We start from the raw sequence: 27,537 nt of genomic DNA on the forward strand, positions 1-27,537 counted from the left end.
TAAAAAGGGCTGGGATGTGGCCCTGGGTTTAATTCCCAGCACCAAAAAAAGAAAAAAAAAGTTACTGTTGACAAAATTAATAATTGTTAAATTTCTGAATTTAATTTCTAAAGACAGATATTGATACAAACCCAAACAAAAAAACTCTGGGTCTTCAATATTCATGAGTGGAAGGGGATTCTGAGACCAGAACATTTGAGCACCATTACTCTACACCAAGCTACCTTGCCGGCCCCCTTTAGGAAGAAAGCAATGCTGAGCAACTCGCATGAAGTCACTGATGGCTCTGTGGCCCCCTCCTGGGAGAATTTGTGACTTAGAAGAGATAGCAGCTTGAACCAAACCAAATCTGAACACAGCCTCTCACGCAGGGCCTGGGGACCCCTGTGCTCCTTCAGCCAAGCATGCACTACCTTTAAACATAGCACACCCCAGGCTTCCTGACCCCCTGCCAGGTCACCACAGCATAGAGATGGAAGAACCTCTCGATGGGTCAAGCTGTCAAAGAGGAGTGCCAAGACACAGAGCAGGGGACTGGAGATGGCCACAACCCCAGAGAGCACTGCAGGGGCCTCAGGAAGCATGTCCAACTGCCCTTCTCAAGCACAGGCAGACACTTTGAGAACAAACCTAATGCCCGAATGCCCTGGAAAAACGGGTGAGTGGATATGTTTCAGCAGGGAACAAGAGCCTAGGAGGGCCTCAGCATGAACTTCCTGGAAGATCTTGGTATAGGTGGGCACTCAGCCCCTGCTCCACAGCGCTGCAAGTGGAGGAGCTGTCTGCCACCCACTGGTTCTCCTTCGCTTGAGGGCTCTCAAGCTGACAAGCCAGAGTGGTTACCCAGACAGTGGACAGTCTGCAGATCCTTGGCACCTCATCCTCCACACACTGCTTAAACACAGTCCTAACTCATCAGAAAGTTTGTCTTTCTCACCGCTATCATGTCGTGTCAAGTTCAATTTGCTCTACCCTGTTAGCTGAAACTCCATGAGACCATGACAGATAAATGTTGTTAATCGTTTGTTCTTTCAGCTCCATACATGCAAATTGTGACAGAAATTATATACTTTTTTCTATGACAGGCTATAAAAGAGCTTCCCATTAACTTAATTTATTTCACTTGAATACCAGAGACACTGATGATAAAACCCTCTTAAATGAACCATCTATCCTACTTTTAAAATGTATCTGCTGATACTACTTGCCTACATTAACGCTCTGGGATACCACATCTGTGACATTACAGACTGCGAAGTGAGCTCCTGCTAAGAAAGGAACTCTGGGGTCATGAAACATTAGATCAGCAAGATCAGACTTTCTACAAAAGAGAAGAAATGAGAATATATGCTACTTAAACACATACACCCTCAGAGGAATGATGACTTGATTAAATGCAGCACAAAAGCAGCTTCCAGAACCCAAGAAAGTCAGGGCATCTCCACCTGCTTCATAAGGTAAAAGAACAAATGAACAAAACCCAACAAGTAAGATGGCATACACTTCATCGCAGAATCCTGCCACGGACACGTCTTCTCCATGTCCTACCTACATGCCCAGTCAGCCCAGGCCCCAGTGACCCACCTCCAGATTCCCCCCACCCCAGTGTCTCCTCCAACCATCCATTTCTTTCCCATCCAAGCACTCTGTACGACCCTATTAGTCCCAGAAATGTAACCTCCCCCAGCACCCTGCTCATATCAGTAATTCCTCAGATTGAACCCTCCTCTAACAAAACCTATCTCCCGAATGGAAGACAATCAGTTCAGTTCTTCATATCCTGTTCCTCGGATCTCTGGTATTTCCAAACAATAGGCCATCCTTCAGGTCCAAATAGTGCACACCAACTCCCTTATTCCTAAACCTGGTGAAATTCTCCTGACCTCCCCAAAGTCATCTTCATCATGTGGCCCTACCTGGCACATCCCTGTTCATGCTACTTAACCCTACTTAATCCTAATACATCACATCTTTTGGGACTTATTCTGCTAACACAGCCCTGTGAGGAGAGGTTCCCCAATTTTGGCATGTATCAGAACCACCTGCAGACCTTGCTGAAACACAAACTGCCATCCCATCTGCAGAGTTTCTGTGTCGGCAGGGCTGTCCTAGGACCAGGAGTGTGCACTTCTCGGGAGCTGCCCAAGGCCAGTCCCTGGAAAACCCAACTTGCTGTTTCCTAAAGCTCCAGCCCCTGCTGAAAGCCCCCCATGTGGGTCCTTGCTGTGAGCTCTGAAGTCACTAGGAGAGTCCTGGCTCACTCTGACATGTTTTTCTCCCCAGTGGGTATGGATGTTCCAAGAACTCACATTCAGGTCCATCTGCACGTTTTCTCGGGGCCATGAGATGAACCTTCTCCCTTTCCCACATTCAAAGCACTCCTGAATCATACTCCCTCCAGAAATCTTCTGGGGCAGCTCAGAGAGGAACCCTGCCTCAACTGTGTGATCTATCCAGAGCCACTCTCCTCCATGTGGCCACACGTGGCTATGGTCTTCTTGTCCCTGTGTCCTCTTACTGGCTCCCTCACTCACACGCACATTAAAAGCCCACCTGTACCAAGCTGCCTTTGTGGTGTCATAATGCAGTCACCACTAATGAAAGACAAACTAATAAAAGACAAACACCCAAGCAGAGCTCCCAACCAGCTGAAGACCAGGGTTGCACAGTGAGGTGACACCACTCCTGCCCAAGCAAGAAGCTTGACGTTTTTGTCAGACCATGAACCCTTACATAAGCCAGTTCATTATTCTTCTCGGGTTCTCCAAACAGTGAAATCCTAGCCCCATTCCAGTTCCCTGCCTAATCAGGGACCCATACATGGAACTATAGGTCTTTCAACCAATAATTAATTTTACCTACTTAGAAATAAGTTAACATTGAATTGTCTTGTGTTTTTTATAGGATTTTCCAATTTATGAAGACTGTCTTAATAAGCTCCTCAAAGTCTGATTAATTTATTTTGCAGAAATCAGTACAGATGCCCTCATCTTTTGCCCAGGATCAACAGAAGATGAGGCAAATTCGATATAGACGCCAACAACGTGCTAACTTGCTTATTTTTATAACTACCATAAATCTTTTCCAACACACTTTCCCATCTCCCAAGGCTTAACAATGGAATATTAGTCTCTTTCTGGTCACTCTTCTGTTGTTACTATGAACCCTCAATGCACACTAGTAGACACATTAGTAGACTTAGAAGCCATGTCTCTTGGGACTGACCAGCTAAGCTGGGAGGAAGTGTGCGGTGGAGGCTTAGGCATCTCCGGACACTTTCTGAGCTCACCCTCCCCAGGCTCTCTGGCAGTCCTTACCCCTCTGCTTCGAACTATCACAGCTGTCTGTCAACGCAGCCCTTTCCCTTCCTTCTGTAATGAACTGGGAGCTGCACAGGAGAAGCAGTGGGTCTAAGTAAGAGCCCACAGGACAATGCTTGAGGCTGGGGCTCAAAGATGCCAGCCTGGGAGACCTGATAGAAGTGTCACTCCTGACTGCTCAGCAAATCCACAGATTCTGTGCTTCTCAGCCACCTTGGGAGATGAAGGTCCCTTCAGCTAAAGGAGAGCCCTCATGCCCTTGCAGTCTTCCTGATCATCATCTTTCAAAGTATAAAAAATAAACTGTGTCATACCCATTAAAGAAGCCTAAATATTACAGTAAACTTTGAAAATCTCAATCTCTTCTCTCTCTCTCTCTCTCTCTCTCTCTCTCCCTCTTTGGTAACAGGGGTTGAATCTAGGGGCGCTTTACCAATGAGCTACACCCCCAGCCCTTTTTATTTTATTTTTTAATTTTGAGACAGGGTCTCATTAAATTGCTTAGGGCCTCGCTAAGTTGTTGGGGCTAGCTTTGAGCTTGCAATCCTCCTGCTGTAGCCTCCCAAATTGCTGGGATTACAGGCGTGCACCACTGCACCCAGCTATACGGAGAATCTTTAAAAGTATTAATTAAACTGAATTTTTGTTGGCAATTTTCTTTGTTTCTTTCTTTCTTTTTTTAAAGCCAGAATCTAATCTGGAGAAAAAGATTAAAGACATCTTTTAAATGTGAATGTGAGTCTTTCCTATCTGAGAATAATAAGCCTGGTTCATGAAAACCATTTATAAAAAGGTTGTGCTTATAAGACGTCCAGAGCATACTCTCAAACAAGAGGAACGCTGCCTTGAGGAAGCCGCAGCCCAGCAGCTCTGCGGTCCACACCAGGTAGCTGAGTGTGCCTGGCTCTTTGTCTGCAGACTCGCACACTTTTACTCTGGTACTGATCACTTGAAAGCTTCGACCCTGAGCTGGCTGGTCCAGGGCCACCAAACAGCTCCATTAAACTGAGTCAGCAGAATCTTGACAGGACTAATTATTAATTGTTGTAGTACCCAATTACATTAATTGACCAATGTTTCCACCCAAGAAGAGTTGCTGATATACATTCTCTTTGCAGGATTTTATTGGAAGAATTTTATGCTTTAAATGTGATTGAGAAGAGTGCTGAAAAGGCTGTATGGCTGTATGTCAAGAATGAACACTGCTCTTAATTCTCTGGATTCTCACTGAAAATACAGATCCTGACACTGGGAGATTCGTGTTTGTCTGTCTTTAATACACTTTCAATTCCCAGGGTACACTTAGTAAAGTGTATCTGCACCTAAATATTGGTATCTCTAATGACTCTTTTCAGTGCCCCCCCCACATACAGATATTTTGCATTTCTAATTTGCTTGGTATACAGGCAAGCAATGTGCATAATTGAACTGCAAATGGAAGCGTGCTTGCTACTTTAGTGAAATTAGAATTCAGTGAAGGTTATAAAAATATTAAACTTACTATCATATTACAGGAAGCATAAGCATTTGTGATGGGCCCATGATTTTACCACTTCACCTGCTGTACCCGCTGGCAAACATGATTTGGAATATTAATGGAAACCCCCCTCATTATTAAACTGCAGTATTAAAAAAGAAAATCCACTAACAGCTTACCACAAAGTCATCTTCAGAAATTATCTACCTTAAAAACATTTTCCCACCATACAGTTCAGAAACAGACTTAATTTTGAAAAGCTAGAACAAACAGGGAGGCCCCCCACTGCCTCACACAATTCATTAATTCAAAAAGTTCTATTTTCCTTGCAGCTGAAGTCTAGGGGAGTGGGGATCCAATCTCCTCTCTTGCAATCTCCATTTGAGTGTGCCTATTTTGCTGAAGTCCAGATTTGAATAATTCAAAGCCAGCTCCAGTGGATGATGCAAGTCCAGGAGCAAGGGCCCAAACCAGGGCGTTCTGGACCAGTAGTGCAATAGAGAGGGCCTGCATCATACCATGCCTCATACCACAGGCACAAATCCCAGAAGGGGATACAGGAGAAATGAGACACGAGCAAAGAGAAGAATGCAATCCAGAGAGGCGGCTTTTACCCAAGTCCACAAAAGAAGGGCAGGTCCCACTCTGTCCAACTGTCACTCTACCACCTGTGTTTATTAAAAGGGAGATTTTTTTCAAGGACCCAGTAAGTAAGTGACTTGCCATGAACTGAAGAAAACAATAGGTCAGAGCCTGAACTTTTAAAACATAGTGGAAGGTCCCTTGGGTATCTGAAAGGTAAGAAGAGCTTCCAAGAGCACAGCTAAAGGACACCTGGCTCCACCTGTCACAGCACATCTGTGTGCCTTCCAGAAGCTATAGCCTCTCTAGCCAGGTCCCTCCCTGGGCAGGTATCATCGCCACCATCCCCCCCCCCTTCACCTTCCTTCTTTCCTTTCTTCCCTTCCTTCTTTCTTTAAAAGAATGATTTACAGCCCTTTCTAAGAGCTAGCACATCCCCCGGGCTTTCAGAAATGGGAGCAAGGCACTAGTGGCATCCTTTTCAGGCATGCGGTGACATTCTGTGTGGTAAGCCAGGCAATGCTGCTAGTATTTTAAGTTGATTTGATGAGCACCTTTTATAAATTATATTTGAAAATTTACTAGTGGCTTTTCATTACAAAACAAATGCATATTACAGAAAGAAGAAAACATATTAATTTATTCTGAACATTAAGAAAGGCACATAAATTGAGAAATTAATAAAATGGGATTCAAAAAGGTAATTCAAATATTATCCAATCCATCTTTAACAAAATAGCCAGTTTCTGTTGAACCCGGTAGAAAAACTATGCAATTACACTCGGGCACCATGCTTCCAGTGAGTGCAGTGTCTGCAATTTTCTGGGAAGTGGACTCTACTCCCCATGTGACGATAGGGACTCTACTCCCCATGTGACGATAAGAAAACCAGATCCCACAGGGGCTAACAAGCTGGGCACAGGTCAACTGACTGCTGAGGAGCAAAGCAGAGCCTCCTGCTCAGTATCAAGAGCTCTGAGCACAACATGTTAAGCCACACATGGCCACGTGTGCCCAGGGAAGGAGGGAAGGCTGACTTTTGTGTAATTATACTGCCTGTCCACTGATGCTTCCTTCTCCTGGGTATATTCCCTCTCCCAAAGGAACCTGGTAACTCTGACACACCAATGTCCTGAGGTAGCTGCACTTCAAGCAGACCCCTGGACAAGGACAGGGCTTTTTATCCCAAGATATGCATGTACAATAAGTGACTGGTGGCCCTCAGCACCTGAAGCTGAAGCCTATGGGGCCAACCTTCCCAAGTGGCAAGGCAGCCCTGGAAATGTAATAACTCTGGCTCAACTCAGGTTCCCTTCAACACTGAAGTAAATATTGAATAAAAACAAAGGAGCCTTTTCTCACCTGCAAATATACCTTGGTCTCAGTTGGGGAAGGCTTGCACATACACGGGCACTTCATCATACAACTGTTTTTTTTCCCCAGAAATACAATCCACTTTAGACTCATTTGTAAGCATGGCCACCTGAACTCCAGTGAGGCAGCACAGTACCACCAGGAGCCAAGACCCTCATTTCAAACAACAGCTCTACGCCTTACTAGCTGAGGACCCCAGATGACCTGTACCCAACTTTCTCATCCACAAAGAAAAGGCCACAACCACAGATCTTTGCCATCCTGAAGTAGTGAATGATAAATTAAAATAAACGCTCAGAGGGAGTTATTACTTTTTTTAAAAATTCCTCTTATGGTGAAAGATGAATATTTCTGATACACACACATTTATATTGATACCAAAAAACACATCTACACTGTACATTATCCACTGAGATAAGTTTATTCAGAAAACTATACTGCTTCCCCCATATTTACTTTGGAAATTTATAATTTTCGTCTACAGACAACCTTGCTCAAATTCATTATACACAAGAAAATTGGGGGGGGGGCTAAAAGAAGAAAAAGATTTCTATCATCATTGATTTCAACAGAAAAAAAATGAGCCACACAGAGCCAGGGGACCCAGAGATGCCAGCCCCCAAGCTGCTCCCCTTCTCTAGCACGCTGCGGTGCAGAGTAGGCCACACCTTGGCTCTATCACTTCGTGCAGAGTGGGCCACACCTTGGTTCTATCACTTTCCAGCATTATGAACCCCCGACCAAGAGTCCTCTTCTTGGTAAAACAGTGGTAACAGAGCCCTCCTCTCAGGGCAGGTAAGAGACAATATGAGATAGAATACAAGCAGGTCCAGCACAGAGGGCCTCAATCAACACTGCCTTCCACCATCCTGACCACCCCTGCACAAGACTCTGCTTCCAGAGTGCAGAGCAGGTCAGCAGGCTCCAAGAGAAGTCCACAGGGAAGCTGGTGTTGGACGTCATCATGGCAGATGCAAGGAATAAGAGTTTGCAGAAACGATCAGATAATGAAACACCTTATATCTTTCCAAAGAGGTGAATCATTTTCTTTTAGGTGTCAAATGAATAGCCAAATGTATCACAATCAAATCTATCATGGAAAAAGCCAGACAGGTACTTGCGTCAAATAAATGGTAGCTTCTAATGATGCAGAAATCTCTGTGACACTGAGTCACCTGGTATTTAGAAGATAAACACACACTCCCCCTCTTGGCTCCAGAAGTTCTAATGAGCTAAAAGTTTATTCCATTTCTAAAAGAGATCTGAACCATCACTTATACCTCCTTAATTCTGAAATTCAATTCTCAATTTGGGAACGTTACCAGCATCTTTTCAAAAGCTGGACTTTGCAAAATATATGTACCCTCAGATAGAAGCAAGGATCAGACATGCTCAAAACTTACACCCTTGAACATATTCCATTTTCTTCAGCCCTCATCTCCCTTAGCTTTTCACAATCAGTAAAGTGCAGTTACCAATCATTGGAAATGACATGGGCTTAATGTCAGAAATCATTTAGCTTAAATAAGAAAATAACTCCATTTAGCTTTCTCCCACAAAGTAAAATTAAGTTTGTTTAGCCCTTTTTTATTTATTGCCAAAGGGCAGATTTAATTTCAAGGCAGTGAAAGCCAAACTCATTCTGAAGTCAAGTCTAAAGTTACCACTTTAATTTTGCTCTAACTATTGAGGCGCAAAGGCTGCAAGCATTAAAACAAAGAGGAATTAATTATGGAAAAACAAAAGGTGATAGGGACCACCAAGCTCTTTAATCAGGGCAGAGGGCTGGGGAAGGTGGAGAGCAGCCTATCCTCCTATAGTGCTCCCCTGCGAACCCACACTTTCGGAAAGCCCTCTGGCTCCAGGGTCTTCCAGGCCTTCAGTCTTGGGACTTACCAGATACATTGACTGAGGCCCCTGCATCAATGATCCCGCTGTTGGGCCTCACGCAGTACCTACGAGGTGCAGTGGTCTTCACTTTAAAACACACATTTCGGTCTGTTGGGTTGCCAAGCTTTAAGTTGGTGGTGACGACATCGGTGAAGGGACCTGTTGGAGTAAGACAGACACTGATTGGGAAGCTTGTGTGCAAAGTTTATCAAACAGACTAGTTTACGGAAGGGTGGGTATGGAATATGTTAAAAGAGGACCCAAGGTGCAAAACTCTCGCTAACACATCAGTGGCTGGACAGCTGAGCAAGGGTCAGGTGGAGCCTGATAGCTGGTCCACCTAATTCTCATGACTTCACCAGGATTCTGACGTCCAGCATCTCACTGAAACTCACAACATCATGACTACTGCTGCTTGAGATGAAAAAATAGGCTCAGGAAGGCAAGTTGCTTTCCAAATTTCCACATTAGTTAGGGGTACTTAGGATGGGAAATTTGATGGCCGAATACAAGGCCCGTTCTCAACTGAGCTAAATACTCATTTCCTCAATAACAAGGGAGCATGTCAAGACTACCCGTGGCTCTCAGATGTCCTCAAGAGCAGACTTCCAAGAGCAGCAGACACAAGACAGATTTGGGGGTTAATGTGGGTGAACGCAGAAGCCCTTATCAATCTAGTGTTGCTGCTAGAAAAGTTCCAGCCTCACAGGGCTCACTGAGAAGTTAGAGCCCTTCAGGGCAGCCCACACCTGAAACAGCACACTTGATGCTGACTGCCCTGGCGAATGGAAGAATGAAACAGAGCTCCATGCCCTGAGGATATTTTTTATTACTATTATTTATTCATTTCCTATTTTATTAGCTTTTTTAATTAAAAAACTAAAATATGCTTCTTTAAACAAACCAAACAATAAGATGTATAAAAAGAAATTAATAAGCACTCTTTTGTCCCCTGAGGTAATGGATACAACCATCTGGGAGATCTCGACACATCATCTGTGCTCAGACAGCACATATACCACATGTGTATGCGGTGGGGAGGAGCAAGTATGAGATCACACGATTCATATTACTCTGAAGTCTGCTGGTTTTCACCCCCCAATCCACAGCAGACATCTGATCACAGGGCTTACTTAGGAGTCAGGTGGCAGAGCTGAATGCCAGGTGCCCATCAAGTTCACAACCTTTGAACACAGTCCTACCTTTCCCTAGGCAGGCCCTGCACCCTGCCTTTACAGTGACAAAAACACAAGGCACGGGGAAGAGGGGCATGTACTCCTGTGATTACACAGAAATACACAAAGGTTCATCTGTCCCTACCTGAGGAGATCCGACAAAGACACTCACATTTGTACTTGGTAAATTTTTCTAAGCTCTTGAGGGACAAAGATTATACTTGACCTATTTCTGTGTCTCCAACACACTGTGCCCACCATCGAGGAGAAGTCTTGAGAAAAGAAGGATGAACATATAGAGAGATGGACAGATGGAGAGAGGGGAGGGATGGATGGATGCATGAAGAGATGGATGGACAGATGGCAAGATGGATACATGACAGAGAGAGGGAGGAGAGAGGGATGGAAAGAGAGAGATTGATTTTTTTTCCACTAAGAAGGAAACTACCCATGGATTAACTCTAGCAAAATTAAAATCTCAGCCTGGTTTCCTCTACAGGTGTCCATAGTATAAAAAAAAAATCTATATTATATGGACTTAACTTAAAAACAAATTAAGAAATCAGTAATGGTGGACAGGAAGAAAGGAAAAGGAACTCAAATCCAACACTAAATAAACTACAGCCAGTTCTGCAACAAGAAAACACAAATTTGTCCAAATGTGATTGATGAGCATATTAGGAAGACAATCTGAGCATAAAATGATTTTCACATTTGCTTATGCATAATTTTTTCTTCAAGAAACCCTAAGTGAACACAGAAAACTGCACCCTGAACCTGGCTGCACAGAAATCTGCTAAGCACACATCCACACACACCACAGCCACCTTTATTCAAACGACCTCTATCCACCCCATGGGGCACTCGCTCCTCAGGTCTGCATGGATGATACAACTTTCCCTCTTGGCTTCAGGTGACCATCCTTCTTCCACGTCACAGTAACAGCCAGGCTGCAACTCTCTGACACACGTGTACTGGTGAACTCCAGGTGTCTCCTAGGGAAGGAGCCATATCTGATGTAGCACGTGTACCGTTCCCATCAGTCCCTCTGTGCGTGCACCATCAACACAGTCCTGGGGTCGTGTGTCTGGCCTACTCCCCTTGTTTTTTGCAGAGTATGGTGATTGTACAAATGTGTATGGAGAATCACAATGGATTGGCCATACTATTGGCTCATCTATTGTTGGTTATTACTTACACTAAAAGTTATTCTCATTCTGTGGGCAACATCGCCTTCAAGGACTAAATACCCCAGAAGAATTTCTCACCTTATTTACCTCTTCATCTGCTTAATTTGTCTCTGGCCCTCCAGACTCAGCTGGAAGTCATGGGAAAAGGCTTCCTAAAGGGTCAGGAGACCTAGCTGTATCCAGATGTGGGGAAAAGCAGTCTTCAATATTTCATCTTAGCTACCAATTCCATCACAAATAACCCTCCCTCTACACTCAGAACACAGGAGGCAGGTACCCTGTGGCCTAAGGGCTTTTCAGCTACAGTGAGAGACAACCAGATGCTGACCATGCTACACCCTAGTAGCAAGCTCTTGGCAACCATGGAGAAACAGGACACCTGGTGCTGAGACAGTGTCCAGGGGATTATGGAGGCAACAGCTCTCCTGAGCCTCTACCCTATTCCACCCTCCAGTGCTGAGGTCTGACCTACAAAGAAGATGGAGAAAGTCTGATCCCCTACCAAGTCTCTGTTTGCTTAAGGTGGTGATCACTTCAGCAAGCATAGGCTAAAAAAAGAATAGTTAAACACAGCTCTGACTCTCCAGGGTCAAAGAAAGCTATAAGGTCTGCAAACCTACACGAGTTCAAACAAACCACCTTGCAAACATATTACTGCCCCACACATGGAAAAAAAAACCAACTCTAGTCACAACTCTACACAACACAGCTCTAGCTGAAGCAGACCCACAGTGCTGGAGAGAAAACAGTGTATCTACATCAAGTGACACCTGCAAAGGACGGACATTCAGATGTGATGCTGGGGGAAGGAATTCGTGGCAGTCTGTGACCCAAACACCTATGAGGCCTCAAAGCTTAGATAACAGTCTTCCTCCAGGACATGGAGGCACCTTCAGCTTGGAAGGCCAAGAACCCAAGCAGATGTGCACTGTAGTGAGTGTGTGGAGGTGTACGGGCTTCCAGCAGTTTCCAGCGTCTCTCCCACTCCTGCATGAGGCCAGGCGGGAAGCCTGGGTTTAGGTGTTTGATCACCCCACACACCAGCCTCCTCCTGGTCCTCTACAGCAAAAAAACAAATTAAACTGCAAACACTAAGCTGTTTGCAGGAATTTCCCCAGATTACTCTATTACATAGCAATCTAAATGATGTTTCACCTTATATAAATCACATAAAAGGTAGTGTAAATTATTAAAAGAGAAACAATATTTGTAATAATAAGCAGGATGAAATAAACACCCCATTCCCCCCTTAATACTCAATCCTGGGAGTTCTTGGGCTTTCATAAACATTTATTTGTAAAAATCCAAAGGGAGCTATGCTGAAAATACGCACAACAAAACAACATCACTGGTAAAACAGCAAAGTCCCACGGGTAAAAATTAAGAAATGTTTACCCATCCAGTCCTCCACTACCCACTCTGGGCAATTTACTCTAAGAATTTTATTGAAAATAAATTCTATTCAATTTGAGTAATTACAGGAGATAAACCATGTTAGTGTGCTCCTCTTCCCCTGTATTAATGAATTAGAACACAAAAAAACCTCAATAAAAATGATGTAAAGGGTTATGAACATCATTCAGATTTTTACTAGTCACTTTCATTTCATAAAACTGCCATTTCCATTAAGGCATTATGTAAAAAATGGAATTTTACTATACAAACATGCATATTTATCACCAATGAATTTAAACATTGCTTATAAAGTACAAAGTCAATTTTACAAATGAAATCTCCTTCAAAAGTTAGAATTTGTTCTTTTAAGAGATGAAAAAAATGATTTGTCTCCAGTACGTCAGTACACTTTTAATCATTCTTCCTTCTAATATTCTATTCCTTATTTCAGATGTCTATACAAAGCTAGAACCTAAGTATCTAAAATATGAAACTGAAGGAAAATAAATATAGCAACATGAATTGGGAGACATTAGGAACACTCTCTCTTTTTTTGAGACACAGGGTCTCATTGAGTTAGTATCTTGCTAAGTAGCTGAGGCTGGCTTTGAACTTGCAACACTCCTGCCTCAGCTTCCAAAGCTGCTGGGATTAAAGGCTTGTGCTACCAAGTCCAGCAGGAACACTCTTTAACACTTTATTTTTCTAACAACTTTAAGTGGGTTTTGTTTTATTTTGTTTTGTTGCGGAGTGGGGGGGAGGTTATATACTCGAGATTGAATTTGGGCACTCCATCACTGAGCCACATTTTGTATCTATTTAGAGACAGGGTCTCACTGAGTTGGTTGGCACCTCACAGTTGCTGAGGCTGGCTTTGAATTTGCGATCCTCCTGCCTCAGCCTCCCGAGCCACTGGGATTACAGTTGTGTGCAGCAGGCTTATGTCTCATATTTTTTGTTTGCCTATAAAAATTTACATAAGGTTGCAAAAGATGCTCCTGAAACAGCATTAACTGGTGGAATCTGAGCTCCTGGACATGCTCTTGTGTCAGATAAACCAAAGCACAGCATGAACTGCTCCCTCATCTGGTCCCCCAGGCCCTTCTGAAAGGAAGAAATGAGAAGCTGGTCTTCCCTAAGAATTTTTTTTTCCCTAAGAATTTTTATAAACATGCCAATCTGCTGTGGGATACTGACAGTGTAGCAGGCTGCTGATGTGTGGGGCGGGGGGCTTATGGAACTTGCATTTGCTATGAACTGAGAACCACTCTAGAAAATAGCAATATTTTTCAAAAAGAAGAGGGGGGAAAAGTATTTAGACTTTTATATCAAATTCACTTTTGGTAATGCCCTCCAACATTTCTGATATTTAGTATCATTGAGATTTTGAAAAATACATATGTATACAAGTGTGTGGGTGTGTGTGGATGCACAGACCAACAAGACAGGAAAAAAAAAAAAACACTCTGTCTGCACAGAGATGGCTTCTCTTCCTTTTCTGAAATTCTGGTGTTACCAATACATACCTTTCCTTTGCAAGTGATCTCCTGATATAGCTAAAATATTTGAAACTTGCACTGTGTGTTACCAAATAAGTTATATGTCAAATTGACATATAATCTATCAGCTCTCAGCTTTTCAGATATAAAACTTAAAGTTATTAGCTTCAAAGCAGATTTTTTCCATTCTGCATAAAAAGAGCTGGATTACTTTACATTCTTGCAAACACAAAATCTCTCTCCTTTTAACAACCCCTCCAAAAAATAAGCTACCATATTTCACTCTAAATAAATAAAGGTATTGTGTCCAACTACAACTAAAAAATAAATATCTAAAAAAAGCCAAAAAGACCACCTTCTGGAAAGATCATAATCTGTCTCCGAAGCCTGTGACTTTTGGTGGATTTTGCTATGACAGGAGAAAGGCACTGATGGCTTCAGAGCGATGGCACTGGTGGCTTCAGAGTGATGGCCTCACCCAGTGCTTGGGTGTCTAATATAGGAGACGAGGACCCCCTCAAGTGAATCTTGCTTAACTTTTAGAGATCTTACACTTCACCCTTTGGGAATCTATTTTCATTATAAGTATCCTGATATTTTCTGCTTTCCCCATTCACCTGCAGCGCCCCAATGCCCACCTTCCTCCTCCTCTTCCTCTTTCTGGAATAGCAACTTTGAATACAAACCTTTCCAACTCTCTTGTTCATGAGGATCATCAGCACCTGGAACATTTCAGGACATATAACTATGGAAGGAAGGGACGACCAGGATGTGCTTGTCTACCACCCCAGGCTATATTCTTCTCGAAGGCCCCTTGCACTTGCAACCAGGCTCCAGATGAACACACACTAGCCTCCTGACGCTCACGCTCCAGTATCACTGCCCATGTCCTTCTGCAGAGGACAGACTCTGTGTGCTCCTTTCCTGACAGCAAGCCCAGGGCAGGCAACACATGCAGCAGGGACTCCATGGTACAGGCTGCATTAATGCCAGGCTTCCTCGCGGATTCCTCTCTCCTGATGCTGCCGCTTGCCCTGTAAGTATGCCTGCCTCCCTACACTCGAGTCTCAAGTCATGTTAAGACTGGGCTGCTCATACACAGGCTGAAAGTATTAAAAATATTCTCTTGTATCTATGATGCTTTCATCATAAGTATTCAGTGATATCTTTTTAACTTGATCTCTTTCTAAAAAATTAAATAAAGGTATCATACAAACAGATAATCAAAGAGAGTAAACTCTTAAATAACCATGAGTTTAAGAGTAAGGCTACCAGCTGGGCATGGTAGCACATGCCTGTAATCCCAGACTCTCAGGAAGCTGAGGCAGAAATTCAAGTTCAAAGCCAGTCTGGCCAGCTCAGTGAGACTCCATCTCCAAAAAAGAGAATAAGTACACTGGAGAAATTGAAGTTTTAAGAAAATCTATTTTCCTGATTAAATGGTTAGCTCACACAAAGCTTTGGAGATAAAAATAATGCTTTGCAACCAATGTATTCCCAATGACACACACTGTATTCCAGTACTTCAGCAGAATGTCAAATTGCACAGCTCTTATTTTGAAACAACCCCACATAAAGAACCCTAAGAGAGGGCTGGAGTTGTGGCTCAGTAGTAGAGCGCTCGCCTAGTGCATACAAAGCCCTGGGTTTGATCCTCAAGTCCACATAAAAATAAATAGGTAAAACAAAGGTATGAAGCACCCTCCTTATGTCCTCATGAGACATCCAGCTGCTGGGAAACCCAGCATCCCAGCAAGAGAAACCAGCACCAACAACTCCCAGTGATGATGCTGCCGCCATCTAAGGTCCTGAAAGAGACCAGCCCTGTCTGTTCTGTTCGCTAGTGTCCTAGTTCCTTCTGAGCAGAAATAAAATTCAGCCTGCCACCCACCTCCCACACAGGGGGGAACCAGACTGCAAGGCACTAGTGTGATGAGAGAATTCAACAGAGAAAAAAACCCGCAAAAGGCCAAAGAGCAAACTCAGGAAAGTTCCCTGAAAGAGAGGGGGCTAGCCAGGAGGAACAGCCTGAGGAACACAGGCATCTGCAATTCACATGACAGATCAGTAATCAGGATTCCATATAAACAAAGAACTCTTACCTAAAACACGTGTGCTAAATTCTTCTGAAGGAACACTACATGACAGGGCAGAAGAATGCACAAGATCCATATTTCAACAACCAATGGGTCTCGAAGGCATGTTAAGTGATACACACACCATGACACTTCATTAGGGAAATGGTTCCCACCACACTCCTCTGGGAGTAAGGACAAGCGGGAGTGTGAATGGGCAAATATGAGGCACAGGCTGTCTTTAAATTATTCATAAAGCTTTACTTGTTTCATTAAAGAGAGATTTTAAATAAGGCGAGCACCTTATTAACTTTCAGTTACTCTGTATGTGGGCATTTATCACACTATCTGCATACTTCTGTAGTAAAATTGTCCCTCATAAAGAAAGCTACTTGTAGTTCATGTGAGGCCCAGACAACACTCTTCTGAAGAGTCATTTTCTCACCCCGACTACCCTGTATATACCAGAAACACTGACATTCTGACCTCGGACTGCTAAAAAACCAATGAGCCTACAATGATGGTCATTTTCACGTGATTGCAAAAATGAATTACGATTTAAAACATGTTTAGCAAAGCAGTGGTCTCATTTATTCAAGACAAACCCACACCCACAATTTTGGCAAAGCTAGTTTATGAACTTAGAAGTCTAGAAGCCTTCACTCATCTAAAGTTGAACATGCTGTTCTTTAATGTACTAAGATTTTCCTAAACAGAAAGATGGCTGAGAGCATTATGTGAGAGCAGGCGCTAAGGACACCCTGTGTCTGGCACCTCGAGGACAGTGCACAGCTGAAGACTACTCACAGGTGAGTTTCAGAGAGCAGCTCCAAATGGATCTTAATTTAATAAATAGAATTTTTTCAATGCACAATCTTTATTCCATTAACTATAATGTTTCTCTAGTTAAAAGATAAAGATTTGTGATTATGGGGATCACAAAAATAAACAAAAAGACAAACTATATTCTCCTTCAAATAAAATTCTACCAAAATACAAAAGTAGTAAATATGGTTCATTTCTGACACAAAGAAGGAAGCCTGGAGACAGACAGCTGCCTGAGGACGGCAGTGAGAAACACAACAAAGGACCCCATTAGCTGTGACTGAGTTACAAATTAACAGTGCAGGGCAAGGGCAGCTGTCAGCCTCAGCAGTACAAGCTTCTCCAAAGCATGCCCTCTTCAGTGGAAGTGGGAGCAAGAGACGAGACCCTCCACACCCAAATCAGCACAGCCCAGGACACAGGCGTGGAGAGCACATTAGCATTCTGTACCTCTCAGGTCCAGCTGGAAGTTTCAAACTGTGAACAATGAGAAACAGCAGCATGTGGTTTATCATTACTGTGTAATCTGGTCTGGTTTCCTTTTCAATAGAGAACTTAAGTGGCTATACCAGCAAAAAGAGATTATCAACCAGGTCAGCAGCTTCATAAACAAATTCAACAAGAGGCCAGGGGGTAAAGCTACAAACCTGGATGAGAAATATTTCCCTTTCTCTGCTTTTGGAAATGATGCTCATTCTTCAAAGTTTTGCTCAAATGTCTTCCATTTTGGAAAGGGTTACCTAATCTCTCCAATTGGAAGAAATTATTTCTTCCTCTTCTATGTTCCAACAATAAGATGATTTCCACCCTGGCCTCTCTTGAGTTCCACACCCAACTGCCCACGGCCGACTTCTCCCTGCACTCGTCCTCTGCACCTCACTGTATAGTGCCACACAGCAGGCTGAGTCCCTCTCTCAGCTCAGCACAGGACGCTGCCATTCACCAGCAATGTGGCCCAAAGCAGTTACCCAGCTTTTCACTCTCCCTCCCTTAACCACTGGCAGTTCTGTGGGTGCTACCTTCAAGACACGAGGAACGGGAGCAAGCTTGACATGGTCCTGCCCACACCATGGTCTCTCCTGCACTCTCAGCCTACATCCCTGCCATGGCCACAAGGCCTCCACACACCCCGTAGCACAGAGCTCTTGGAGCCTGTCCTCCTCACCTGCCATGGCTTTTTAAAGACTCCTGCTCAGAACCCTCCACATCTCCCCATGAAGAAACATATTTTGAAGCCCCTCTGGTGGTCTGCTGCTAGCAAGGTGCCTACCCTCTTGTGAAGCCCATCTCCTAGTGTGCCCATCCCTGGCTCCAGGGCAGGCACAATGACCACGCTGCTCCCTGAGCACACTAGCCTGATGGCTACTCAGGGCCCTGGACTTGCACTGCCCTTCCCAAGTCTGCAAAGCTCTCTCCCAAACAACTGCATGGCTTGATGTTTTATTTTTTATACCTTTATTTAATTTGTTTTTATGTGGTGCTGATAGAACCCAGTGTCTCACATGTGCTAGGCAAGAACTCTACCACTGGCCACAACTCCAGTCCCTTGTGTAAGTGTTTTATACAGGTCTTTGTCTCAGTTCTAACTGCACCTTCTCAGGGAAGTGGCATCCTCGGTTACCAATTTAAAACACAGCCCAAAAATTAGGGATGTAGCTCTAATAGAGTGCTTGCCAGGCATGCACAAGGCCCTGTATTCCATCCCTGTGCTGCAAAAGATAAAAACAAAAAATAAACAGAACTTACTCCCAAATCCCTTTATCCTGCTCTTTTCATTTAGTACCTACCACACTACCTAATACAACATTATATATTATTTCTATTTTCATATGGCATATCTTCTCTGCTAGAAGATGAGCTTCATTAACACAAAGGTTTTCTCAGTTTTTTTTCACCCCAACCCCTCAAGTATCCGTAACAACGGCTCTCAGGAAGTTATGAGGATGCTCCTCCAGGAGCTGTGCAAGGCTTTCAGGTGAGAGATGACAGGGCAGGACACTCCTGCTACACACTGGGAAGCTAGTAATACACTCCCAGGGTCTCCAAGCTGATCAAAGCAGAGGCTCTGGAACTGCATGCTGAAATGATGCATCTTCACAAATCACACTGACATTAGCTAACATTGAATGGTGCCAGGCCCTCTCCAAGTGCTTTACACGTGCTAATTTATTTTATACTCCTCACACACCTCAAAGTAAAGGCACAGAGAGGTTAGACACCTTATCAAAGGTCACATGACTTTCAACAGGCAGATCTAGGATCACACCCAAGCATTCTGGCCCCAGAGGTAACTCTGAGCCGGTAACTGCCGGGCTCAATACCACCTCTCACTGAACTGAACACCATTGGAAAGGAAATTAAGTCCCAAACACAGACAGGGTACCCAGGACTGAGCATTGAGGAAGGCGCTGGGGTTTGAAGAGCTGCCACAGACAGGAAGCACACTCAAGCTGCAAGGCAGTAGGGAAAGGCACAGTGTGACACACCTGTGAGAGGTCATCAGGGGACCATGAGCCCAAAGTAGTGGGGGCCCAAAAAGAGGAACAGGACTGAGTTCAAAGATGCAGAGTAGCCCCATTTTAAAAGGCTCTAACACTGGTCTAAGAATTTTGAACATGAACTTGTAAGTTCTAGGGAGCCAATAAATGGAGAGCTTTGAAAAAGGGGGAGTGAAAAATGAGCTTAGGATTTCTGGCTTGCCCAAGTGGACACAGGGACACTTCCAAGGTGCAAGAGGAGCCTTGGTGAGCGGAGATGAGTAAACCGTCAATGCAACATGGACCATGCTGACTTCAAGGAGTTTCTGTGACTGGTAGAGAGGCCAGGTGTCTAACTGGCAAACAGCCGCAAGATGCAAAGATCTGCCTGGAGATGAAAACTGGAAGTCTGCTGAGCTGAAGGGGGAGCTGAAGGTATTATTAATGAGATACCATACAGGGAACAGGAAAGCAAACCCCAGTGGTCAACTCTAATACACAGTGACAAGTATGGAAGTCCAGGGGTACAGGCATAATGTGGACTGTGTTAGAGGTAAAGCACATATTTAATTTCAGAGGTAAGCAGGAAGGAGCAGTGAACAGGAAGAAGAAGAAACTAACATTTAGTGAAGGAAATAGCATATGTAAGAGTCCTGTGGTCAGGGAGAACTAAAAGGCTGGCATAAAATATAAGGAAAGATGAAACTGGACAACAGCAGGGTGACAGTACAAGGGATCATGTTAAAGAATTCAGACTTTTATTCTGTTGGCAATGGAAGACATTCAATGACTTTAAGCAATCAAGAGATAACGTTCACATCTGCATCTTTGAAAGCTTCAGGCTTTCTGGACAGCGAGGACAGATAGGCTATTTGTCTTCCGGTGGGAATTAGGGAACAGAGTAGAAGGGGCCGATTTCATAGGCTCTCCAGGTTGGTAAACTGCATTAACGTGGATGCCATTCAATGAGTTGGCAGCAGGAATGGAAGATGGAAGAAAAGGAAAATAGAGTGGAATGGAATTCAGATTGGGGCATGCTGCATTTTAAGAACCTGTGACTCTGATACACAGGCTTGGGTCAGGCGTGAGCTGACATATAAGAGATGTCAGAAGTCAAAGGCACTGGTAGAAGAGTGCCCCAAGGGGAGAAGAGAGACAGAAAGGGAGGAAATGAGAGAAGAAGAGGGAAGAGGAGAGTGGGAGAAGAAGAGTCTGAACCCTTGAGCATCAACCATAGGACCCATGAGTGAGGGCAGAAGTGACCATACAAGCCCAAGAAAACCAGAGAGTGACTAGGATGGGAAAGGTAGCAGTGTCAACAGGCAGGATGGCAAACACTGAGTACACCCAGGCTGACAAATGAAAACACAGCCAACCCAGGCACAGTAGGGCGCGCCCATAACCCCAGCAGCTTGGGAGGCTGAGGCAGGAGGATTGAGAGTTCAAATCCAGCCTCAGCAACTTCGCAAGGCCCTAAGCTCAGCACAAACCTGTCTCTAAATAAAATAAAAAAGGGCTGGGGGTGTGGCTCAGGAGTTAAGTGCCACTGGGTTCAATCCCTGGTACCAAAAGAAAAAAAAAAAAATCATAGCAGGATGGAGTGGAAGCAATCACCAAACTCTTCGGGAGTGACTCTGGGAGCACATGAATGAGACACAGACAGGGACTTCTCATCCAGAGTCTGGTGCACAAGAAGGCACAAAGGGACAAGTTAGGGCAAAGGCACCTCAGGAAGCATCTTGCCTTTTCAAAAGTAGAGTAAAAGCATCTGACTACACCTCAGATATCCACCGACGTGCTGACTGCCAAGCACTGTGCTCAGCGCCAGGTCTGTAAAGAAACAAGAGACAATCTCGTTTTGAAGGAGAAAGGCAACAAAAGCAACATTTAGAAATAATAATAAAATGGAAGAAAAAAGACCCAAATTAGCCCACCATGTTCCTGCAGACTTTCCCAGAGACCTCAGTCTCTTCCAGATCTGCCTCAGCACGTGGCTGGAGGGAGAGTAGGAGGACCGCAAAGCAGATTGAGCCCACAGACCCTCTCAAGAGTGGGCCGTGGCTTTCCTTCACCTACTAGTGCAGCAGTGCCAGACTTTACAGAGGTCAAAGGCACAGACTGAGATTTTCAATGTAACCCATCAGGACACACCTACATACCAACAATCGATGTCTGCCTTCAAAGCACTTTCCATCATTCTTCTTCAGGTAAAACAAACCTGGATCTCAAGTTCTCAAGCCTGGAGCTGGATGGACTCTATATGACTAGGAGTGTAAGCCTCTTTATGCCACAGAGAAGGAAATCACAGCTGAGGTGCTTAGATGAGAGCCTCCAGTGACAGCAAGACAGGAACCAAGGCTGGAGACCAAGAGGCCTGGATGCCAGTTCACAGCTGGCCAAGAGCTGGGCCTCCATATTCTCACCATCAACATGGAGGGGACAGTGACACTGATGTTCCCAGGTAGGCCACATTCCATTCCTTTTCTTTCTCTACTAAGCTAAAAATATTAAATGGTGTAAGCAAAGGGCAAAAATAGTCCCCATTTAACCCAGAAACACATGTTTTGTAAAGGAGTAAAAGACCTGGGCTGGGAGTAGAAGGGCAAAGGGAAGGGACAGTTGTGGTAACAAATAGCACACTACCTTTAGCAATGACAGAGAAGATTCACAATGAGAAGTAGTGAAGCTTGACATCAGTTCCTAGGGAAAACAGAATTGGGTTAGGGCAGTCTCCCCAGCACAGAGAGCACCACGCACCTAAGAGGTATCCACAAGACACTCCGGCTCAGCACCCTGACTTGCTTTTCTATGCCATTTCTCTTTCATTCACTCCTTTCCCTGTTCCCACTGTCCTATTTCCAGTCCTTCTATCATCTTCCTGACAACATAATAGATAAGAAAGCTAAGGGCAATGACACTCTTTGAAAGGAGGAAACCCTGTGGGCACAAGAATAAAGAAGACCACTGCTTTGCAGTCAGGCAGATCATGCATCTCAACTCCACTTTGTGACTTGGGTCAATAACCTAGGGACCACAGTTACTGTGATCCTAGCCTTACTGCAAGAATTAAATAAATAGGCACTTAGAAAAATGTACAGCAAAGAACAAGCTCACCACGTCACACATTTCAAATGTGTGATCTAAAGCCCTACGCAGAATTAACACAACTGTTCTAAGCTCCCAATGGAGGGCATTCCATGAGTCCAGTCCCCATTTTTCCTCATCATTCCCCAACACCGAGATGATAGAAACTCATAAGGGCCAGGTCTTCCTCCCCAGAACCAAACCAAACCAAAACCTAGCCCATAGGAAACTTTCAGTGCATGGTGATTGAATCGAAGCCTAACCCAGCATCCTCTCATATCCCCAAGGGAGTCAGTTCCGTGTGAATAAAACCACAAAGGATAGGTTGTGCAAAAGAAGAGCAGTAGCTGGTCTCTATAGACAACCATGTGCCACGCAGACGATCACTGCAGCTGGTCTTTAGGCGCATTCTGACTCTGCTTGTAACCTGATGAAGCCATCATTTGGGTGAATGACGACATCCCAAAGTACATCCCATACAGATGAAAACAGCACTTTTTTTTTTTTTGACATCGTCTTAAGCTGACCTCTTGCCACATTCAAAGGAATCTCTAGTTGTAGATTAACTCACCTTATTTGCTTCTCTGCCCAAAGCAGTGGCCCATCAGAAGCACACAGAACTAAAGATGTAGTAGTTCCGCTTGTAAAGTTTAAAGTGGCACCTATAAATGCCATTTATTTTAGACAATCCTACCTTAACAAGCACCCTTTACATCTTCTCTAATTCCCACTTTACAAGTCTGCAAACTTATGAAATTCCTACCAAACACAAGCTTTACCACACCTTCCAAGAAATGGGGAGCAGGATGACAAATTATTCACAAAGTCAAGGCTTCTAAACATACAGAATTGTGAAATATCATTGAAATCTAATATAAAAGCAAACTAATATCCACAATATAAATCAAAGCATGCTTTGGAATAACCAGGCTAAACGTTCTTTTTATAATAAGGTAAAAAGTTCTTCTTAAAAATTTCCAAGAATAATTCCTAATGAATTGATATTCTTCAGAAATCATTCTGACAGCCATTAATTCCTTAATGGTTACAAATTCTCTGCCTCCCTCTCAACAAATCCTTTATAAGTTAATCTAGCAAGCTGATAGCAGTATAAATTATGGTGCCTAAACCATACCTGGCTCAGAGTCCCGTTAGGGCTCTGGCATTAAACAACCTGGGTCAGAACCCAGCATCACCATTATTACTGTGGCCTCCTTCAGGGCGAGCTACCCAGTCGCTGAATGAGTCATCTGAGATTGCTATATAGACTAAATATAAGGCAGAAAATAAAAGCACCTCCTACCTGTGGTCCCTACACTTTGTAGATAGCTATTTTTTTTTTAAAGAGAGAGTGAGAGACGAGAGAGGGAGAGAAAGAATTTTTAATATTTATTTTTTAGTTCTAGGCAGACACAACATCTTTGTTGGTATGTGGTGCTGAGGATCGAACCCGGGCCGCACACATACCAGGCGAGCGCGCTACCGCTTGAGCCACATCCCCAGCCCTGTAGATAGCTATTGACAATGAAGCATTCGTTCTCCCTCACCTTTTCTTTACCCTGGTTTTGCAAAATTCACATCTACCACTGCTTTCAGCTGCAGATCCTGACTGGGATGAGGAAGCCTCCACCTGACCCTTACACAGCCATTGCACTCAGCTGTCTACTCTCCCTGCATTCTCAGAGCACTCATAAGCCTTCAGAGACAACTCAAAGACCTGGAGTCTGCAGGGTTCTAAGGCATAGCCTCAGCAATTCCAATGGGGTACATGGTCCTGGAAGACTGTCTTCAAGCACAATCTAAAACTCCGGAAACCACAGCAGCCTCAACGCACTCCTCTCCCAAAATATTTATTTCCCTAACTTCTTTCCCTGATAGGCAAAGACTATAGGAGCCTTCTGAAAGGCCAAGACTGCACAAACTCACAAACCCTTAAGTTATCAGCAGAATGTGCCCCACCAGCAATGTCACAGGTGCCCATTGGGGAGGGGAGACAGAAACACACACACACACACACTCTTCAAGGAAGACATTACTTGACACGGGGGAGAAAAATACTAAACTACTTATCAAAAATAATAATAATAACCCTCCAAAAGGATGGAAGAAAACTCTACCAAAGTACTTGAATAGATTTACAATTAATATAAAATATTAACAGGAAGCTTTTCAATGTTTTCCCAGAGGACTATTTCACAATAGCCATTTCTCAACAGTTCCTACCCCAGCCTCATCCCTCGAAAGGAGGAAAACTCTGAGGCCCCCAGGGTATTATCTAAGCATCAACAGCTTCTTTTAAAACAATGCCTTTAACCTTCCGAAAAAAATGGATATTCTAGAGATACTATTCTGCCACAGTTATTTTTTATAATAACTTAAAATGACTGTCAAATTCAGTAACTCTGTTCCCATAACAAAGTTCTTAAAACAAGAACTCGTTTTTGTAGAACCAGCTGTCCAGGTCTGCCAGGTAAAAACTTCAAAGAACGCACCTACCTACTGAGCAAGGGCCAGAGCCATTCTGAGTATGAGAGGCGGACGCTTGAAAGGGGCCTATGACGACAGAAAACATGGAAGTCAGCCTGAAAACCATAATGCAACTTTGTTTTTAATGCAATCCCCAGTGCAAAATAACTGTAGAAGGCTTTTATTTTTTGTAAAAGACACACTGAGGCCCTTCGTCTTGACTGATGGAAAGCAGCGCTTTGTCCATCCTGCCCATCATCTTGCTGAGAGCTACACTCACTGCTTCCAAAGCATAGCCGTCCTTTAGATGGTAAGTTTTTCACCAAATGGAGGCTGTAAGAGGCAATCTTTGAGATAATCCTTTCTGTAAATTTGAAATTTCAGTTTCTCAAATTCGAGCCTGGGGGAGTATGTGAGTGAGAACCAACATAATTTCTCCTCAGACTCCTCCCCTGATTTCAACTACTTAGTGGCAATATTGCAAGGTCAAAGTGCTCCATATTTTGCCTTCAGCATTTGAAAAAAGATGCTATATACTTCTAATAAATAAATAATGTTAATAATGTTCAAGAGTCCAGCTCTTTAATAAGTATCAATTCAAACTAATTATTTTAATAAATCCACATTTGGATGAAAAGCTGCTAGGTAATTAAGAAAACAGCAGTGAGGCCTGTTACACCACACACACACTAAGGAGACATCACCACCACCTTCCAAATACAAGCGTATGGCCAGCAACTACACATTCCCCCGAGGAACTTAACTGTGAAGAAAAGAAAGCAAATAAGTGGAATGAAAAAAAATAAATAAAAAAGTTAACTTCTAGTTCAACAGTCAGTATTATCTAAGAAGATTTAAGTTTGACTCAAGCTTAGTAGATTTAATGCCACTTGGTTTTGATGAGCAAGCTGGTTAATAATTAAATAAATGAAGATAATCTATTCAGGATGGATTTAAACCATACCATAAAGAATCTTAAGCACACTGCTGACATTTTGTTGTGCTGTAAAACACAGTCTGCCTATGTGATCATGAAATGTGAAGGAAATCAGTGCTACACTAAAGCTAAAGAATTAATGTTGTACTTAGCATCTGAAAGATAATTATTGCAATGAATGGACTATATCCACAGGGTTTTAGCTTTTTTTTTTTTTTAACTTTCTAAACAATCCTAAATTACACATCAACTTGAGGGGCTCAATTAATGATTTTAAGCTTGCTTTCCTTATGCAAAAAAAGAGAGTGTCCCTAAGTTATCACTTACAGTTCCCAAGTTCCTATTTCCCCCAAAAGTAGTGATCAACTACACCAGCCCACTGGCCCTATCCCTAGAGACCAATGGCACGACTCAGACTTCTTGAAGGCTACTGGCTGAGTCTCAGAACAAAGCAAAAGTAAATGGCCCACAACGGGTTTAAGCTTCAACCTTGTGATGATGGTTTTTAATATTTTTAGTTGGAGATGGACAAGAAATCTTTACTTATTTATTTATTTGGGGTACCCGGGATTGAATTCAGGGGCACTTGAACACTGAGCCACATCCCTAGTCCTATTTTGTATTTTATTTAGAGACAGGGTCTCACTGAGTTGCTTAGCGCCTCACTGTTGCTGAGGCTGGCTTTGAACTCATGATTCTCCTGTCCCAGCCCCCAGAGCCACTGGGATTACAGGCGTGCCCCACCGCGCCCGGCTATTTATCTATTTTTATGTGGTGCTGAGGAGCAAACCCAGTGCCTCACAGTATTGGGCAAGTGCTCTATCATTGAGCCACAGCCCCAGCTGGAAGATGGTTACTGATCATTCCTAGGTGACAGTACCATTGGCAAGAGGGTGTGTCAGGATGTGACAAAGGATTAAGTCTTGGACAATGACCAAAGAAATAGAAAACACACTACTTACCACAGATAAAATCTGATGGAAGGGGAAGGAGTGGAAAAAGAAGAGATAAAATGCCTTAGAAGTGACTCATTCTGAAAGTGTTCTCTGAGCTGGACACAGTGGGATCAAAGGGAGGAGAAAGAGAGGAAAGGATTAGGCCTTGGGAGGACCAGACATCAATGGGAAGAGTGACAACGAAAACCAAACACAATCTCACTCCACAGGTTTCAAAACCTTTCCTCTCTCCAAAAGTTCCTGGTTTGAAGGAGCTTCTATCTTTGTTGCTTCTTAAAATGATCTGATGAAGTCCAACTTTAAATCTAGGCAAATCCACTGGGGCATGCTTTTCTATCAGGAACCCAGTCTCTCTCCCTTGTCACTCAACACATGCAACATGATATGTTCTATAAAATTGAACAAGGTCATATAAACTTGTGTTCTTCTTCCACTGTAACATCTTTAAATTTAACATACTACACAAAAATCCCAAGGTTATGAAGACTCTGATAACATACAATCCCACACCATCATCTTAGGCTGTACTTAAAAGATGGCTAATTTTCTTCTGAATGATAGGTATTTTAATTATTAACTTCTTAAGCAAACTTAGCTTAGAAATTTGATTCATTTAGATGAACCACCAGAAATCAGAGTTGTTATCCTGAATAACCTAGAAGAGACCAATTATATGCGTCAATTCTCATCCTGAAATGAATTATCGCCATACAACAAGCCAGACCACTGAGTCTCTATTCTAATTTGATTATCTTCACATTCAGCTTCAAACAAATGAGCAAAACACCTCAAAAATGGTTTACACATGCCTACAG

General features: G+C 43.4%; 1 protein-coding gene across 2 annotated transcripts in view; it reads right to left on the minus strand.

Moving 5' to 3' along the window:
* Vapb (VAMP associated protein B and C) overlaps positions 1-27,537 on the minus strand; it is a 44,927-nt gene that overhangs the window by 13,844 nt on the left and 3,546 nt on the right. For both annotated transcript variants that reach the window (XM_078051878.1, XM_005327081.5), the window contains exon 2: positions 8,650-8,802. In XM_078051878.1, coding sequence (XP_077908004.1) covers positions 8,650-8,802 — 153 coding nt within the window. The remainder of the gene's footprint in view (positions 1-8,649; positions 8,803-27,537) is intronic.

This window comes from Ictidomys tridecemlineatus, chromosome 5 (assembly GCF_052094955.1).
Source record: "Ictidomys tridecemlineatus isolate mIctTri1 chromosome 5, mIctTri1.hap1, whole genome shotgun sequence".
Taxonomy (NCBI): Eukaryota; Metazoa; Chordata; class Mammalia; order Rodentia; family Sciuridae; genus Ictidomys; species Ictidomys tridecemlineatus.